The 16,401-nt window shown below is 38.6% G+C and overlaps 1 protein-coding gene across 2 annotated transcripts in view; it reads right to left on the reverse strand.

Annotated features, from left to right (window-relative positions):
- Positions 1 to 389: 389 nt before the first annotated feature.
- Positions 390 to 16,401, reverse strand: part of ZNF704 (zinc finger protein 704) — a 91,466-nt gene continuing 75,454 nt past the window's right edge. For both annotated transcript variants that reach the window (XM_067290578.1, XM_067290577.1), the window contains exons 5-9: positions 15,705 to 15,805; positions 13,227 to 13,488; positions 9,036 to 9,140; positions 3,025 to 3,119; positions 390 to 1,182 (exon numbers count right to left, since the gene is read on the reverse strand). In XM_067290578.1, coding sequence (XP_067146679.1) covers positions 1,071 to 1,182; positions 3,025 to 3,119; positions 9,036 to 9,140; positions 13,227 to 13,488; positions 15,705 to 15,805 — 675 coding nt within the window. In that variant the 3' untranslated portion in view covers positions 390 to 1,070. The remainder of the gene's footprint in view (positions 1,183 to 3,024; positions 3,120 to 9,035; positions 9,141 to 13,226; positions 13,489 to 15,704; positions 15,806 to 16,401) is intronic.

Below are 16,401 nucleotides of genomic sequence, written 5' to 3' on the forward strand. Positions count from 1 at the left end.
AGCATCAATTTAACAACAATCTCTCAAACAGGAGAAAAGAAAACAAGAGCAGAACTGCTGGGCTGGATCATGTCCCTGAATAGCTATTACATAAAATCCTAGTGGCTGCATTTACCAGTTCTTTATAGGGCTTCTGCAGCAATAGATGAGCTGGTCCAATTGTTAATCCTCCCTAGAAAAAGGGACAGTGATAAGAAAAGCTACTGGACCCCAATTATATTATTACGGGTTTCAATCAAGGATCAGTGGATTTCTTCCCTCAACTTCTGTTGTGACAACATCTGCTGGTGACTTTCCATTGCTGCTTTTCTTCCTCTAGAGGATCAAAATCCAATTTGGTACTTAAATTACTTTGTTTCACTCTGCTGGTCTGTGTCTGGTTTAAAAATCTTCCAGGAACATTGCTTGTTCTTCTTGCAAATTCAGACTTTTCTCCTATAAACAAACAAACAAAAATCCAACTCCTCCCCACATCCCCCTTCCAAAAATATCATATAACCATGATCATTCATATTAGGAGAATTATTTAGCAGGCTCCAGTCTTGGTACAGCTTTTGTTGAGTAAACTGTAGCTTATATGACTTTGAAGTGTTTATTAGAAAGCTTTCAAAAAAAAAGATCTTCGTTCCAGGAAAAGAAAAATTGTTCAGTTTAGCTAATACAGACGTTCACAACACAGAGACTGAAATGGTTAAAAATGGTCCTAAGGAGCAAGTAGTTCATAGAGTTAGCAAAAAATTAACTTTTTCCTTTCTTTTACAGAAAAACACTAATAGCTGCTCTGGTTTCAATACTTAGTAAGACAGAATTTTGTTGCATGTTCTTGGTTTTGTTTTTTATTATTTTTTTGCTCTATTGCTCCACACAGGTTTTGATTAGTGCTTCTCCTTGGCTATAAGTGCTTCACTTTGAAATACAAAGCTCTTCAAAAAAAAAAACCATTGAAAAAAACCCAAAAAACAAACACCACATCACTGGAGGGAAAATGGGAAGTGATACAGTGCAGCTGCAGCAATCTGGTTCTGCTGCTGTCCTCCCCCATCCCCAAATCCTCTGCATAATTCCAATCTTTAGTCGATGAACCTTTGGCAGGCCTTCTTCCACCGGCAGGCAGTACACCACATATCTCTGTTCTCCATCCCATAGACCTTCCGACATTTTTTCCCCTCCCCTCTAGGCTTCCTGTCAGAGAGAAAGGGAAGCTTGTTAACAAAATGTTTTTGTAGCTTTATCACCCTAAGATCAGGACAGTAAGCTAACAGAGTGCAGATTGCAGGGAACCCCCAGTGTTTCAAAGGGATTTTTGTTTGCTTTCAAGAAGCTGATGAAGCAAACGGACACACGGCTGTGATTGCACAGCTTGGAGGGATCAGTCCTTCTCTCCCTGCTTCTGCAGGCTCTGTGGCAGTTGCTGGACCTGCTCCTCTATTCCAAGGCTCATTCCAGTAATATACAACCCTTACTTCAGCCAGTGACTAACCCTTATATAGATATAACCTTACTTTAGCCACATCAATGCCAAGGCATAATGGATAATCGCAACTATTCTGCAATGCAGTCCAAGTCATGTCAGACAAAAGTTCTCTTTGCTTTAGAGCTGTGGTACAAATATTTTGCATCGCTCTGAGCAGCAAAACTCTCTCATACAGACTCTGTCTCATACAGCAGCTATACAAAAGAGGGGAAAAGCTACTAACTCTTAAGTTTATCAGTCCTTACTGCATGGTTTACTTTGAGCCTAGCTGTAAACAGACTGGAAAAAAACCTAGGTGATTAGAAACAAGTTTTAACCCTTGCCCTCAGCTGCAACACGTTCATGTGCGTTCCTTCTCTTTCACCTCCAAAGTCAGGAATGCAAGGAGTATTTGCTTTTAAAGCTATACAATTATCATGTAGTCCATCTCATAACAAATACTTAAAGTTCACAAAAAAAAGTTTAAAAAATGGTCAAAGTAACTGCTAAAATGGTATTTTTCTATTCGACACATAGCCAACCAGCAAACTTACTGAGGAGCAGAACTGCAAGGAGTGATCAATGCTCCTAACAGTAGTGCCAAAGTTAAGTCCTGGCATCTTTAAATCAAGAGTACAGACATAATTGTTTAATATCTGTATTAAATACTGCACAGCATGAAGAGGGATGGGAATCACCTGGTGATTACTCTGTTGCATACATAAACACATTTTGGTTACTGAACATTCATTAATGGGCACAATCCATGAACTGGGAAGATTCCAAGTTCAGTCTGTAGCACACACAATGATCTGAGAACGATGAAGAAACGGAGAAGTGTGAAATTTTCCTTTTGCTTTTTGGTCACTTATTAGGGTACAGTCCCTTCAAGGACTGTGAGAAATTAAGAGTTTCTTTACTATAAGAAACTCAGCATTGAAGTTAGATCTTTTGAACATAATTTTTTTGAACATAATTTTTTTGAACACAGTGTTTTTTTAAAGCAGACTCTGGTCAAACATCAGTTATCTTTAATGGAACTGAATGTAGCCTATATCCAGGAAGACAAGGCACAAAGCTTTGCTTTTACCTAATTTGTTGTAAGATATGTTTTTATAATTTAACTGAAGTCAAATACCACCCTGAGTTAATGGTGATGAACACACAAGACATCCCAGCCTCTCAGGTAAAAAAGCAAAGCCATGTAATGAAGTTCGGGATGCTTCAAACTAGAACAGTGGATCTGAATAACATCCATTTACAGGGAAATTTAGATCTGCATCTGAACTCCAGATTTTTCTGGCATAGGTCCTGGGGTTTTGCTTCATAGCCTGCCTTTTGTATTTCTCAACAACTCATTCTTCCCCAGATCTTTAGCTTTGATGGTAATGAAAAGGAAAATAGGTCTAGAATGCTTATTCTGAAGCGTTCTAGTAAGAAACTGCCTGACAACTGGAATCACAGTTGGTGCTGTGGTTCTTCTGGTTCTCTGGCCACTGACATCTTATTTACTTAATAACCTCTAAGTTTTGAAGCTGCTGGTCTGTCAGCAGGAGCTAATGGTCCCGTACCTCAAGCCAAATGCTACTCTAGGCGGTGATGAAAGAACTGTGTGGGACTGTTTCTGCTCTCCACTCCCTGCAGGACGATTATGAGTTGGTGAGACCTGTCAATACAGACAAAAAAGCTGCTTATGAAGTACATACAGGTATGAATGCAATATAAACACACTTTTAATTCTTTGGCAATGAAGCTTCTGCTGGTTATCATAGGTAAACAGAATTTTCTCCCAGAAAACGCAATTCATGATGCATGGTGGCAAAGATATTCAGGGAAGGTTATTATATAACATGCAAACATAAATAAGTTGGGAGTCTATTTAGAAATATGTCCTTTAGCATCAGGTACATTATACTAGCTCCTTTTCACTTCTTTGAACTTTCTATCATCCAAATAGAGCAAACTAGAATACAGACCAGCATTATTTCAGTTTTTGGGAAATACAGAAAATGCATGCATTCATTCTTTTTAAGAACTCTGAACAGTTCTTACTAAAACTTGTTCCAATTTAAGCAGAGAAAATAGCTGGAAAAAGAAACACCAGCCTGTGCTACAAGATCAGTACCAATAACTCCCTATGAAATAAAGGGATTTCACATGTGGCTATAATCTGTGACTTTGTATTCTTTATGGAGATATCAGCCTTGGAGAGGGAGGTTGCTATAGGGCGTTTTTAATGCATGCCTCAAGGTTTTAATGAGAGTGCAAGATGGTCCTTCTGATCAAGGCTGTCAACAAGATGTACTGAATAGTACCCTTTTCTCTGCACTCAAAACCTCCTCACCTTGTTTCCTCTTCCATGAATGTTCCTGAATGAACAGGGTAGTTTGCTCCTCCAAAATTTTCCAAATAAGCTTGCTAGTGGAGCTTGGGGGTAGGCAACATAATTCAAGTGGTAACATAGCATAAAGCTTGGCCTTAAATAATTCCTGGATTATTTACTGCTAGGGGATTATTTTGCTCCTGGATGAAGGCCATAACCACTTAGCAACTAAAACACAAGAAAAAAATTATACTTAGGAAGACTATTTTTTTGACATATACAGAATGCAGCAAACTTCAGGCACTTGGTGCATGGAAGAGACACTGTGCACTGCAGCCAGTAATTGCAGATACTGTCATAGTTCCTTGTATAACTATTACTTTTCACTCCTGTCCTTTTGAAGTCCTATAATATCTTCCTGGAAGAACTGGAACTGACCTGACTTGAAGACAGTTATTGAATGTGCTTTGAGCTTAGTATCTACTTTATAGGTACTCCACAGTAAAAAAATCGAATTAATATTTTTAACAGCAGGCATGCTTTCAACTTTTACTATCAGCTGGTAACTACAGAAGTTTCTGACTTAGCTGCATGTGCAGCTCACAGTAATAACACTCTGCACAAGTTCAGACCATTACTGATATAATATTTCATGTCTCCAAAGTTTAAGCAAATTTCCTCTTTCTCTGCCTTATCTCATTTTACACATCCACAGACCATACTAGCTCCTTTTGTCCTACCACTCCTCAATATTGAGAGCAGCTTGCTGTCTACTACAACTCCCAGATCCTCTGCAGTCTTTACTTTTAAGGTCAGTGCCCCCCTAGATGCCAGGGATTATCCAAATTCCCTTTTTTCATAAGTACAATCTTGCATTTTGCACAATTAAAACACCTGATCTGAAAAGGATCCAACTTAACAAATGGAGTATACAATGATATATCACTATCCTGTGTTTCACTCAATCCTTCAGTCATCCAGAAAATAGATCAGTGGTAACTTTATATTTTTATTTCCAGATCATTTACAAAAATGCTTAAAAGCATCAGCCCTACTATGGAGGTGATGCTGCCTCAGTGAAGAAGATTCTCAGTTTACTACTGCTTCTCCAGGTCTGATTGCCAGATCTTAATTTGCTCAGTATGTCCTCTGTTGGCACTACATACTTTTTATTTGAAATATCTGCTGCCTTACAAAATCTACATGTTAGATTCGTGCAGCTGCCTTTATCCAATCAAACCTGTAATATCCTTAAAGACTGGTATGAGGTTTGTTTGACAAATTGTGCTTTACATAAAAGCATGTTGATTGACATTATTTTTCTATCCTTTATCAACTACTTCTCTTGTTTTACTAAAGAATGATAGAAACATAGAAGATAAAATGCTTCCTTGTTTTAATATTGGCAAAGCAATAACACTTTTCTAGTCTTTGGCATTTACCACACACTTCACAGTTTTTTAGTAATTACCAGCAACCAGAGATCTCAGTCAAATCTGCTAGGGCTCTTAAACATTTTAAATCCCACAAAATTTGGATATCTATCACTACTACCTGACATTCAACATATTCCTCAGTTATCATTGAACAAGAAAGTATTTCCATGGCCTCCTATGGTATTATCTTGATTGCTTCCAAACGCAGAAGAGAAGTGAGCAGCAATTGCGATGTGTAGACTGTCTCCCCTCACATACTCCAGGAAGGGTCTCTACACTATGGTTACCATGGATTAATGTACCAAGAAGGCTAGACTGCACTGAATTTGAGCTTTAGTGTATTTTAATGTACTTTGCAGCAGGTCTAAACAATACCAGTTGGCTAGACTTCTTTGTACACTACACTAACTGCATATTAAGAGGAGGACCTTAGAATTCAATCCTTGTCCTTGGAGGCTTTTCACATTTGCAGTGTTGTCTATACAGAGAATTAATGTGAAATGATACATTTGTTAAAATGGAAGACTTAGAGGTTTCAATTATGGTTCCTAGGGGGAACTGTAGTTACAAAGATGATTTGTGATCTGTAAACATCAGATAATAAAACTCAAAAGATTTTCTCCTGTTCAACCTTTTTGGGTTTCATGAACAGCCAGATAAGTATCAATATCACACAGCAGAGATCATGCTGGAGTGCAAGACAAGTTTTATCTTACATTAATAAAAGTAGAACTGTATAGTCAGCCAGTCCTCCAGTATTAAGTGATACAGACTCCACTGCTGTTCATCCTACTAGAAATGACTTGTATAATTTCATTCAGCTTCCTCATACATGCCTATCACAGAACAACTGAGGTTGGAAGGGACTTTTGGAGATCTAGTCCAAGCCCCTTGCTCAAGCAGTCATGACAGCAGGTTGCTGTGTCTTTTTTTCATGAACTTGTTCCTTTCTGCTCCATGTGGAGAATCCTATCTAGCATTGATTCTTAGCTGCACCAACAGTCAACCTTCTCTTGTACCTGCAAAGCTATCTTGGAAGAAGGGTAGGACAAGATGTAAATTCCCAAAGTAGGTGGGAAATAACTTATGCATGGCTCAGAGCACAAAGATTAAGGACGCTGAAGGTACCCCTAACTTTCCTCCTTGATAGCTAAGGACTTTCACAAAAACATCTAAGGTTAGATGCTGTGAATATCTCTGAGCCTAGAGCAGTTACTCTAGGCTGATTGATATGGTTTCTAATCTAATCTAATCTAGGCTGATTGATATTGAATCTGTTACTGATTGATTCCTGCTTAGGTACCGCACATTCTGAGGAGCTTAGGGAGTTGCTGAGAAGTACATGCGACATTCACAAAGGCATTTATGTGTTGCCCTGCTAAAGACTGCCCGGAAGTGAGGACTTAATGGAATTCATAATGTGTGCCTGAACACCCACATTCCTCAGACAGCGAGTGGGCAGAGCTCAGTGTCATCAGAATTCAATGTCTGCAGTAATGAACAGGGAGACACCTAAGGTGGGTGTCAAAAAACCCCAAAAGAAGAATGTTGCAAGCAGTAATGGCTTAGACTTGCTCTCTGAAGTTCCCTTTGTTGATACAGCTATGCCTCTAATCTCAGGGAATACATTCACAAAGAATCTTATGCTTTGTGCTCAGGGCATGAGTTTTTAGTGTGCTGGCTCTGTTGTACAGGCTGGCCTTAAATAAACCTCATGTGAGAAGGAGAAGGTAGTCCACTATACCAGTACAGCTTTCCTACAGTAGAGAAGTTATTGCACGCAATGTAATGGTGGGAACTGACAGTGCCCTGCTTTTACAATGCAGTATCTAATTTACTTTGAAACTGGAGAGAATGTACAGTGATTTAATATCACTTTGCATTTACACCCTCACTTACTGCACATAATTTCCCATTGCAGGCAAGCCTTTGTAATTCTTAAATGACCTCACAGATGACAGAACAGTGAAATGTGTGAGAACTTTGAAGGTTTTTGATTTTTGGGGGGCTAAACAGCCTTATAAATGTTGTTAGAAACAGACAAAAGAACAGTTTGTATGGCTCCCTGGGCTATCTGGGATAGCTCATTCTGCTGTCATCACTGCTTTACAGATTTTCATATTGGGATTATTTTTAAATTGTACTTAAATCATTGGCATCTTCATATAATTCTCAGAAAGTGATTTGGCATTTCTTAAATTCTTTTGAGAACTCTCAATTCTATAGCCACAGATCAATGTTATTGCTTGAACAAGTAAACTCAACACATATGTGTCTAATCCTGTCCTCTTCAGTGTCTGATTTACAATGTTACTAATTGCATTTTCAGATTTCCAACACTATTGGCACCAATTTCTGCTACTCCACAAAAGGAGCCAGTTTCATAATTACTCTGTATCAATCCCATTGTTGTGAAATCAAATTCTCGAGGAACTTTATGGATGGCATGCTCTGTCAAGGCGCTCTTGTTCAAATTGCTGCCAGCATGATGTCTTTCACTGTTAGTTGTTCCTTGATGGAATTTAATAAATATTCATTGGCAGAGTGCAGTGTAATTGATTCAGTCACTTTCATTTTTTATCAGCCCTGCAGGATACCACAGCCTCTGCAGAAAATCTCCAAGATTTGCCAAAGGTTGACAGTAAGAAGCTTTGGAGATTCACTTGGTGAAGAAAAGAGAGGGAAACAGTATCTGTTATCACCATGTCTAATATTCACTGTTAGGAGAAAAAAAAGCTATATGGTTCTTTGGAAGAGTAATGTGCCTTACGTAACACACACTAAAAATTCATAAAGTGTAATTTTAAGTGAAATGCTATGATATCTAGCAGGTTTATAGTTAGAGAACAATCACTGATACGCTGAAAAATGTTTTCCAATAAAAATTAGGATATATTCTATGCATATTTATTTCTATTTATTATACAGAAGATTTTCCAGTACTGAAAAGTAATGATTTACATTCCTCATTAGCATCCACCATACAATAAACCTAATCCCTTTGAAATCCTTAGAAAAGTTTTGAACTCCCTTTACCGTTATCTACAGCTATATTGTTTTATTATGTTTAGGATTACTGTAAGTCTGTGCTTAAGCGAACATCCCATTTCTGCAGTGCTGTTCGTGAAATTAGGCCTTGTACACTAGTTTTTCTGAAGAAAGGGTCAAGGTTGACCTTACATCTAATACTTCATTCAAAAGCTGTCAAACTGCAATACGCAGTACTATCAAAATGCAGTATGTATTAAATGCATATCTTCTGTATAAAAGTACAGAAATTTCTGCTGTCAATAGAGGCTTCATGTATGCAGCCTACTGGAATCAGATTTAGCATTTCATTTTATTGTTACTTTCCATTGCCTTTCAAATGTACTTTGTTTTCAGAGTTCATACAGAGCTGGATACCAGCCCTACTGCTTGATCCCAACTAGCCTGTTAGCATAATCATCATCTTGTTGATTTTTTGTCTAGTTTTATAAGTAATCCTTTAGTGGCACAACAAAGGGGCATGCAGTGTCAGGCTCTGCATCTACCAGAATGTTCTTTTGCAAGCATATAGCTTTAAAAATACATATATAGATCCAATTCTTTGCTTGTGCACACTGATGTAAAAAAAAAAAAAAAAAAAAGTAACTACACTGAGTTCAAGAGACCAGCAAAAGAGTGTTAAAATCAGTTATGCAGGCAAACTGGGGCATATAGTTAATCTGTTTTTCTTCTGTACCTGTTATGTCACCTTTACATCTATCATGAGACAATTCTTGTGAAACAAAACAAAAAAAAAATTCTAAAACTTTTTTCTTTTTATTTGTCATTCACTTACTGGAATGCCGGTGAAAGTAACTGGAGGCGACTGCCAAGAGATGCTAAAGCTACTGCCATTAGGAGTGAATTTTGTTGACCCTGGAATGTTCACCGGAGGAGTGGCCTGTTTGAAAAGAAAATATTATTCCAGTAAAAAGAACCATTCCTCTTCCAAAGCATTTCAAAGGATCTTTCACTCCTTGAAACTGTAAATCTACAAAAGACCTTCAGAAGTGAAAAATAACTTCACAGTGCTGGTAGTGACAAGCATTCTGCACTATTCCTGAGCAGGATAATCATGGATGAGGCAGTAATGAAAGAACATCTTTATATATCACTATTCTTGTTTAGAGACAGACCATAAATCTCCTGAGAATCCACACAAAACCTTTAAAAGCTATATCTGGTAAAAAATATGAACTCAAACACCACATATAAAAAAACCTCTTTTAAAAAAAAAGCCAGGTAGCAGAAAAAAAATATTACAAATGGTCTGCTGCTCCACAATGACAAACAAGGAAGCTGATGGCAGCTGGTTTAACCAACTAAAGATTGGATGGAGAGGGTTTGGGGACAATAGGTTTAACAATCAACAAGGTTTGACCTTATCAGATAAATATACTTTTAAAATATCCTAATTAAAACAGCCTTCCCTAATAAAAACAAGGAGCTAATATCATCCTTGGGATACAATAGTAGCTCTTAAAAGACCAAGCTAAAGCAAATCTTTCAAAACTGTTATGGTTCTCAGAACTCTTACTTTCTTTCCATCTAGGTTGTAATACCAGGCTCAGATCATTGAGCATCTTTCATCTTATGTCTTCCCCAAGCCTCCTCACTGGGCTCTGAGCCCTCTGCATTCTTTCTTTTCTTTCTCAGCACATCTTTTAGAATCTTTTTTTATTTAATACAGTCAGGAAATTCATAACTTTGCACTTACCCTACTTAGCAGGAGTGTGAGCAGCCACCATGAACAAGGGCTTCCTTTGACTCTTATGAGTCAAGTTCTCACCACAGAAAACACTTCCTGGTTTAAATTTACAGTGAACTGGCTCTTAAAAATGAGCTTTCCTTCCGTCTCTCAGTTATCTGTGCCTTACAATAGCACAATACATTTATTTAAGAACTGTTTGTGTTTGAGGCTGCTCAAGTTGTCTCACTGCTTCACAGAATAGACTGCTTCCTTCAACTGCCACACGGAGATGGAGTGATGACAAACTACAATCTGATAGTCCCCATTAAAGATAATCTTCAGGGTAAACAAGTGCTGAAGCAATCCCCTGGAATCTCTCCAAGGAAAAGAAACCAAGACCACTGAATGACTCTATCCACCGCAGTTATGCTCTACATGTTGTTGAGCCTGCAGACAGCTCTGGGAGAATCAATACAAACATATGACCTTCTCGAGGAAGCAAATGTCCACTGAGTTCCCTAAAATACAAAAGCCTCACTGAAAGGCATCAAGAAAAAATTGGCAACTCCAGATGGTACCAGTAGTGCTTTATCACAACTCTCTGTAAATGGGATTCAGTGAACGACCACAGCATTCCTGCCAGAAAAAGCTCATGGCAGCTTGGTTGAAAGTGAGGCAGTGCCTCTGTTCTGCATGCCACTGGGATGTTAGTTCAAAGCCAGGATCAACATGGCTACTTCCTCAAGTATTTTAACGAGACCTTCAAGGGAAATCCTAAATGCTGAAAGGGGCCACCTACAGTTAATCTGTAGCTAAATTTAACAGGTACAGTCGCTAGTTTCAAAATAAAATGCGACATATGAAAAGTTTAAAATGGGTTTAATTTGCTGTTGCCTAAAATGCCGTGGTGCTTAACTTTTTCATAGTGCCTAAATATCTAGAAAACCTTCATCTAATTTCCAGTCTACATATATTTATGGACATTTGATAATTATTTGTTCATGTGCCAACATTACCCTTTATAAGAAATAACACGTGCTTGTCCTTCCCCCCCCACCCATGTTTGTCCCCTCACTGTCTTCACAGACAGCAATGCTATCCCCTACTAGCCCTTATTTTATCTTGATTGTTCCAGCATAATCTTTCATTGGTTTTCCTCCACTGCAGTTCATTTCATTTGCTATACTTACCACAATTTCTTCAAATTATTCACCTAAATCTTTCCTCATCCATATGACTTCATCAGACAAACAAGCCAGGACTTGTTTGATCACTTCCCCTTTACTCCTTTCTTACTACAGGTATTATATTTGCCATTTTCTAATCACATTCAAAATTCAAATTAACAGATTTGTTTAGGATTCTTGTGACCCAGCCTTGGCTTTTGCATATTTTTTTTCTTTTTTAATAGGAATTCTGGGGTGGACATTATCCAGTCTCCCTTATTTAATTTTCTTAAGTTTCGAATTTTGCCTCCACTCCCATCGAAGTAATTTCCACTTTCATACTCTCATATGGGAGATTGTTTTTATCATTATACTCCCATTAAATACTTTGTTTTGGTTTTGATACAAATTCTATTTTTAATCAGAAGTTAAAAAAAAAAAAAGAAAAAAAAAGAAAAGTTTTCAAATTTTGTATATGGCTTGCTCCCCCAAGCAAACTGAATGAAAGATGGTGGTATTAAAGATGCTGATGTTATCTTCCCTTCTCTTCTCTTTTACACAACAGATTAGTCTTAAGAATGCTTAAATGCTATGTACGAAAGCTGAGTTTAATTTTTCCTCTCTCTGTCGAGAGCTGAAACTCCACCTTCCCTCCCAGAGACTGCTCTTCTTGTGGGGCTAGAGGGCTTCTGGCACAGGCTTCCACTGACTTTCTCCATAGAAGCTGCTCCATTTTGTGAGGAAAACCTAAACGTTAACTGGAGCAGGGACCCATGTCTCCCACTACCAACATGAATGTCTTATACAGTATGCATAGTCACTCCTCTCTGATTAAATGTAAGACCTAGGGCTCAAACATATGTAGTCTCATATCATGCGATACCTCAATTCAAATCCATTTCAAGCAGCTGAAAAACTTGATTTGGGACTTCCTTAATCAAGTGCTTTATTCAAAGGCTGGGGAAAAAAAAAAAAAAAGGGAAAGGGCTGGCATTTCCTTCCTCTGCTCTGTGAAAAATGATTGAGTGAGTGTCCAAATTCCAGGGAAGAGTTTCAAGACTGTGAATCTGAAATGAAGTGAGACACTTCCCAGCAGCCTAGAGTTGGTGCCTTGCTCTCTGAGAGGCAGAGCACAAGGACTTTCTCCCTTGATCAGTACCCAGGTTGGTATGCTAGCTGTTGCAGTTCCCAGCAGAGGTGCTAAACTCCAGCAATGCCCTCTGCAGTGCCTGGGAGTTTAAAACAAGTCTGTCAATTCTACGTCCTCTTAATAGGTCTATTCCAGATGTACAACAAAAATGTTTAATGTACACAATGCTGTATATGAAAGTTATTGCATCTGATAAACTTTAAGAGAGTTCATTTCTCTGGTGCATGAGCAGGTCATGGACCACACTACTTCAAAGCCTCTATTCTTTTTTTCTCATATGGTATCCAGACCAAAATATGTCAGATTTTAGTGCACTTTTACAATTAATGCTTTCTGTCTGAATTTAGTTTGGAAATTTTTGGAACAGCACCTTGGATCCAATTGGCTTTTTGCCATTTGTAAAGAATTACCTCTAAGAGTAGGAGGATACCTTGTATGCTTTTTCATTTTTCCTGCTCTACTTCACACAGGCAAACTGACATCTTACACTGTACAAATAATGGAAATTAATTGTTCCTGGCATCCCTTGGGAATTTTCCTACAGACAGATCCAGTACAAGTGGGGCTGAAACTAAAACTCTGGAAGAGATTCAGCTGACTGAATGTGGATGTTTACAACACAGGAGACTGCATCTGAGCTTGTCACCCTGGGCTTTCCTTATAGTTAGTGGAGAATTAACTGATTTAGTCAGTGGAATATACAGAGCAACTCTTTTCAACCTGAAGTAAGCTCCAATGTGTGGCTGGAAAAATAGCACCCCAAAGTCCACTGGCTTTGGTGGGAGCATAAACAAATAAACAACTAGCTCAGAAGCGGACATCTAAATTTAAGTGAGGTAAACTCCTTGGGCTGTTCCACAAATCTTGTTAACTCATTGAAAATAGACTTGGCTTTTTAAAGTCAAAACATAATGATTAGACATTTGTTAATACATTAACGATGTCAGTGTGATCAATGCAGTTCACTCACACTAGCATTACCTGGTAAGCATGGTCTGTGTGTACGAGGTAGAGGTTGGTAGGAGCTGAGCGGCTCAGAGGTGTCATCAATTTAGTCTCAGTTTTGGCACAGGAAGTTTCAGGACGGATTGCATCTTGGGCAGGAAAGGAAGGAGGAGATGCTAAAGATGGAGAGACTGGAGATAGACTGCTTAAGCCATCAGCTACTGAGTCCGTGTTGAGCCTGATTTCTGTATAGTAAAAATCCTCCTCTCCATCGCTGTAGTCAGACTCCCCTACACGTCTGTTTCAAGACAAAGAATGAAGGACTGACTAAATGAAAGCAAGAACCCTAAGGTGAATTTTAAGCTCTAGCATGAGCAAACTTATTCATACTGTCAACAAATTAATATTCCCAGTTTCAACCCTACCTACTTTATCAGCATTCTGACTGCAGGGAAGGGGAGAAGAAAAGAAAATCATCTAGTCTTTAAAGAAAAGAAATAGGAATTAGTTTTCTTCTCTGTGTCATTCTTGACTCGTTCTTTGACCTTGGGCTAGATATTTAACTTCTATGCTTCAACTGAAATATCAGCAAGTACTTGCTTCTCATTCCTAACTATGGAAGTTAACAAGAATCTCAAAGCACTTTGACTTCAGAAATGACAAAGTAGCCATAGAAATACTGATAAAGATAGAAAGCTTGGGCAAGATATACTTCAGTAATATAACAGCAAATAATATGTAATCTTATCATAGTTAACTTAATTAAATATAGTTATGGCTATGGTTTGCTGTAACTTTCCTCAGCATAAATAAAAAAGTTTGCTAGAGAACAGTCTCAGCATGCAACCCACTCAGACAGAGGTAGAGAAAGGACATATAAGGGCTAGCTTGCCCATGCTGGACTTTCTGGCCCTACTGTCCAGATGCAGACTTACTGAGGGAGGAGATATAAAAGGTCTCAATGTCCCTGCCTCTCCCCACACCATCTGCTGTATGTCTGAGTGGAAGTGCTAGGAGTAAAGCAACCCTACTACTACTACCAGAATAGTAGTTCCCAGTAGGCTACACATTATCTGGAAGTCCCAAACAACCCACTATTTTAGCACATTCCCAACCCACAAGCCTTACAAATGTAACTTGTGTAGCTCAAACATTCACATTTCTGTCCTGGATCTTCCAAATGGGAAATATGGGAGCCCTAGCAGTCCTCCTGTCCACATGTACAGAGCAAGGCTGAATGCTGCCACGACGTCTCTGTTTTCCAGGCATTCACCCCTAGTGGGTTTCACAGCCTGTCTGCCCATATACATTTTTATCTGTGGTCCTCTAGCCACCAATTACTCAATAAAACTCACTGAAAGAGCATGGATTCAGCAGATCTGAATAGCTCTGTCAAAAGTATTCTGCTGGATTGAACCAAGTCCTTCACCAAAAATTCTCTCTCCAGCAAAGTTACAAGCTCCAATTTCCACGCAAATTCTGCTGTTTACTTCTCTTCTTCAATGCCACTAAAAAGACGTCCCAGCAATAGGAAGGACAAAGAGCAAAATTTATAACTGCATTCTAGGAGTTATTTTCTCTATTTCTCAAAGCCTCACTCTTCAGAACCTAAGCCCAATATCAGTTACTACCATCTTTGCAAGACTTTCTTGAGCTCCATACCAGAATTCTTTCTTCCTCCTGGTCACTTTAGTTTTTAAACTCTGTATAACACAGACTTATAGAATAGAGACACATTTCCACATGTCTAACAGGTGACGGCAGCAGAGAGGGGGAAACGAGAAAAAGAATCAAAGAATACATATGCATGGAAGCCAACTCCTAGACACCTCTCCTTTCTCCATTTCCCTGATATCTGGACTGGCTCCCAGACAGCACTCTCAGGCAGCATGAGGCAGCATGAATCCCCGTTGTAATTATGTATTAGAGAGCTAGTTCACTCACTGAATTGCACAGGAGATTTTAGTTACAAACTAGAGCTCTGAAAAAAAACTTGTGTCATACAAGATTGATTAGTTTTTGCTTCTAGCCCAAGTAACATACACATGGAAATTGCAGCTCAGTTTCATTTTCAGTTTTTTGAGTTAGTTTTATTCAGAACTAGCACAAGCATCCAACCAAATGTGAAACAAAGCTGGAAAGTACTCAGACAGGGCCTTGACACCTGCCACATTTCACACAGCTTCAGTGTGGATGCGATATGCAGATAGCACATACTTAGTGAAAATGCTTAACTGTCAAATGTCACTGAGCTGCAATGCCCTTAGGGCAGCGCAGTGTGGCCTAGAGTAGTATTTGACCTTCTAGCAAGGATCACAGAAGTTCAGAGGTGAAAAGAAAGTGCCCTGCTCTTGGAATGGGTTCCTGTTCACCTTAACGCACTACTCTGCAATTTCATCAGAAAGCGAGAAATCTGAGATGGAAAGGACCAAGACAGTCCATCTCCCTGGCAAAGTAGGACTGTTTCCACTCTATACCAAATCCTTTAGACTTCTGAAGACATGAGTCTCTTACCCAAGGTGAATGGTCCGTATGTGTTTCTGAATCCCTGCAGCTGTGCTCAGTACCTTTCCACAGTTTTTCCACAGGCATTTGAACATCACCTTCATTGAGTTCTGAAAATTATAAGTAAAATAATATATTCTTTTTAGTTAGTTGCACAGAGGAAGGAAAAACAAAACAAAACAAAACAGATAGACAGTTACAAAATATTTTGTTTTACCTATACTTTAAATCAGCCCAAGTCCAGAGCCTCTAAATACGAATTTGTAATGATGTAGTATCTCTGTTAACAGTATAATCCTACTGAATTCAACAGGAGCAGCTTGTTACCTCTCTCTAATCTTTTTCCATGCCTTTTTAATTTGCAAGTATCAGTTTCTGTCTTCCCACAAAAAGATCTAGACAACATAAAAACTTTCTATACTTCTTTGGAGCCTTACTCTCAAAGAACAGCTGATCAGGGCTTCTCACTTAACACAGGGTATCTTCCTAAAGTAAGCTGCATACTCTAAGGACTATTTTTACTCATGAATTCCCAAAACAAAAAAGATACAGTGTCATAAACCTGTAGCTTCTGCTATGACAATATTCACCCAAAGAGCAGGAAAAAACTACTTTTGTTACATTCAGAAGTTCCCATGTCCCCTACTTGGACATGAGAATTTCATCTGGAATTTGTTGGACATTTTTTAAAGAATATATGTATAAT

The sequence above is a fragment of the Apteryx mantelli genome, chromosome 2 (genome assembly GCF_036417845.1).
Source record: "Apteryx mantelli isolate bAptMan1 chromosome 2, bAptMan1.hap1, whole genome shotgun sequence".
Classification (NCBI taxonomy): domain Eukaryota; kingdom Metazoa; phylum Chordata; class Aves; order Apterygiformes; family Apterygidae; genus Apteryx; species Apteryx mantelli.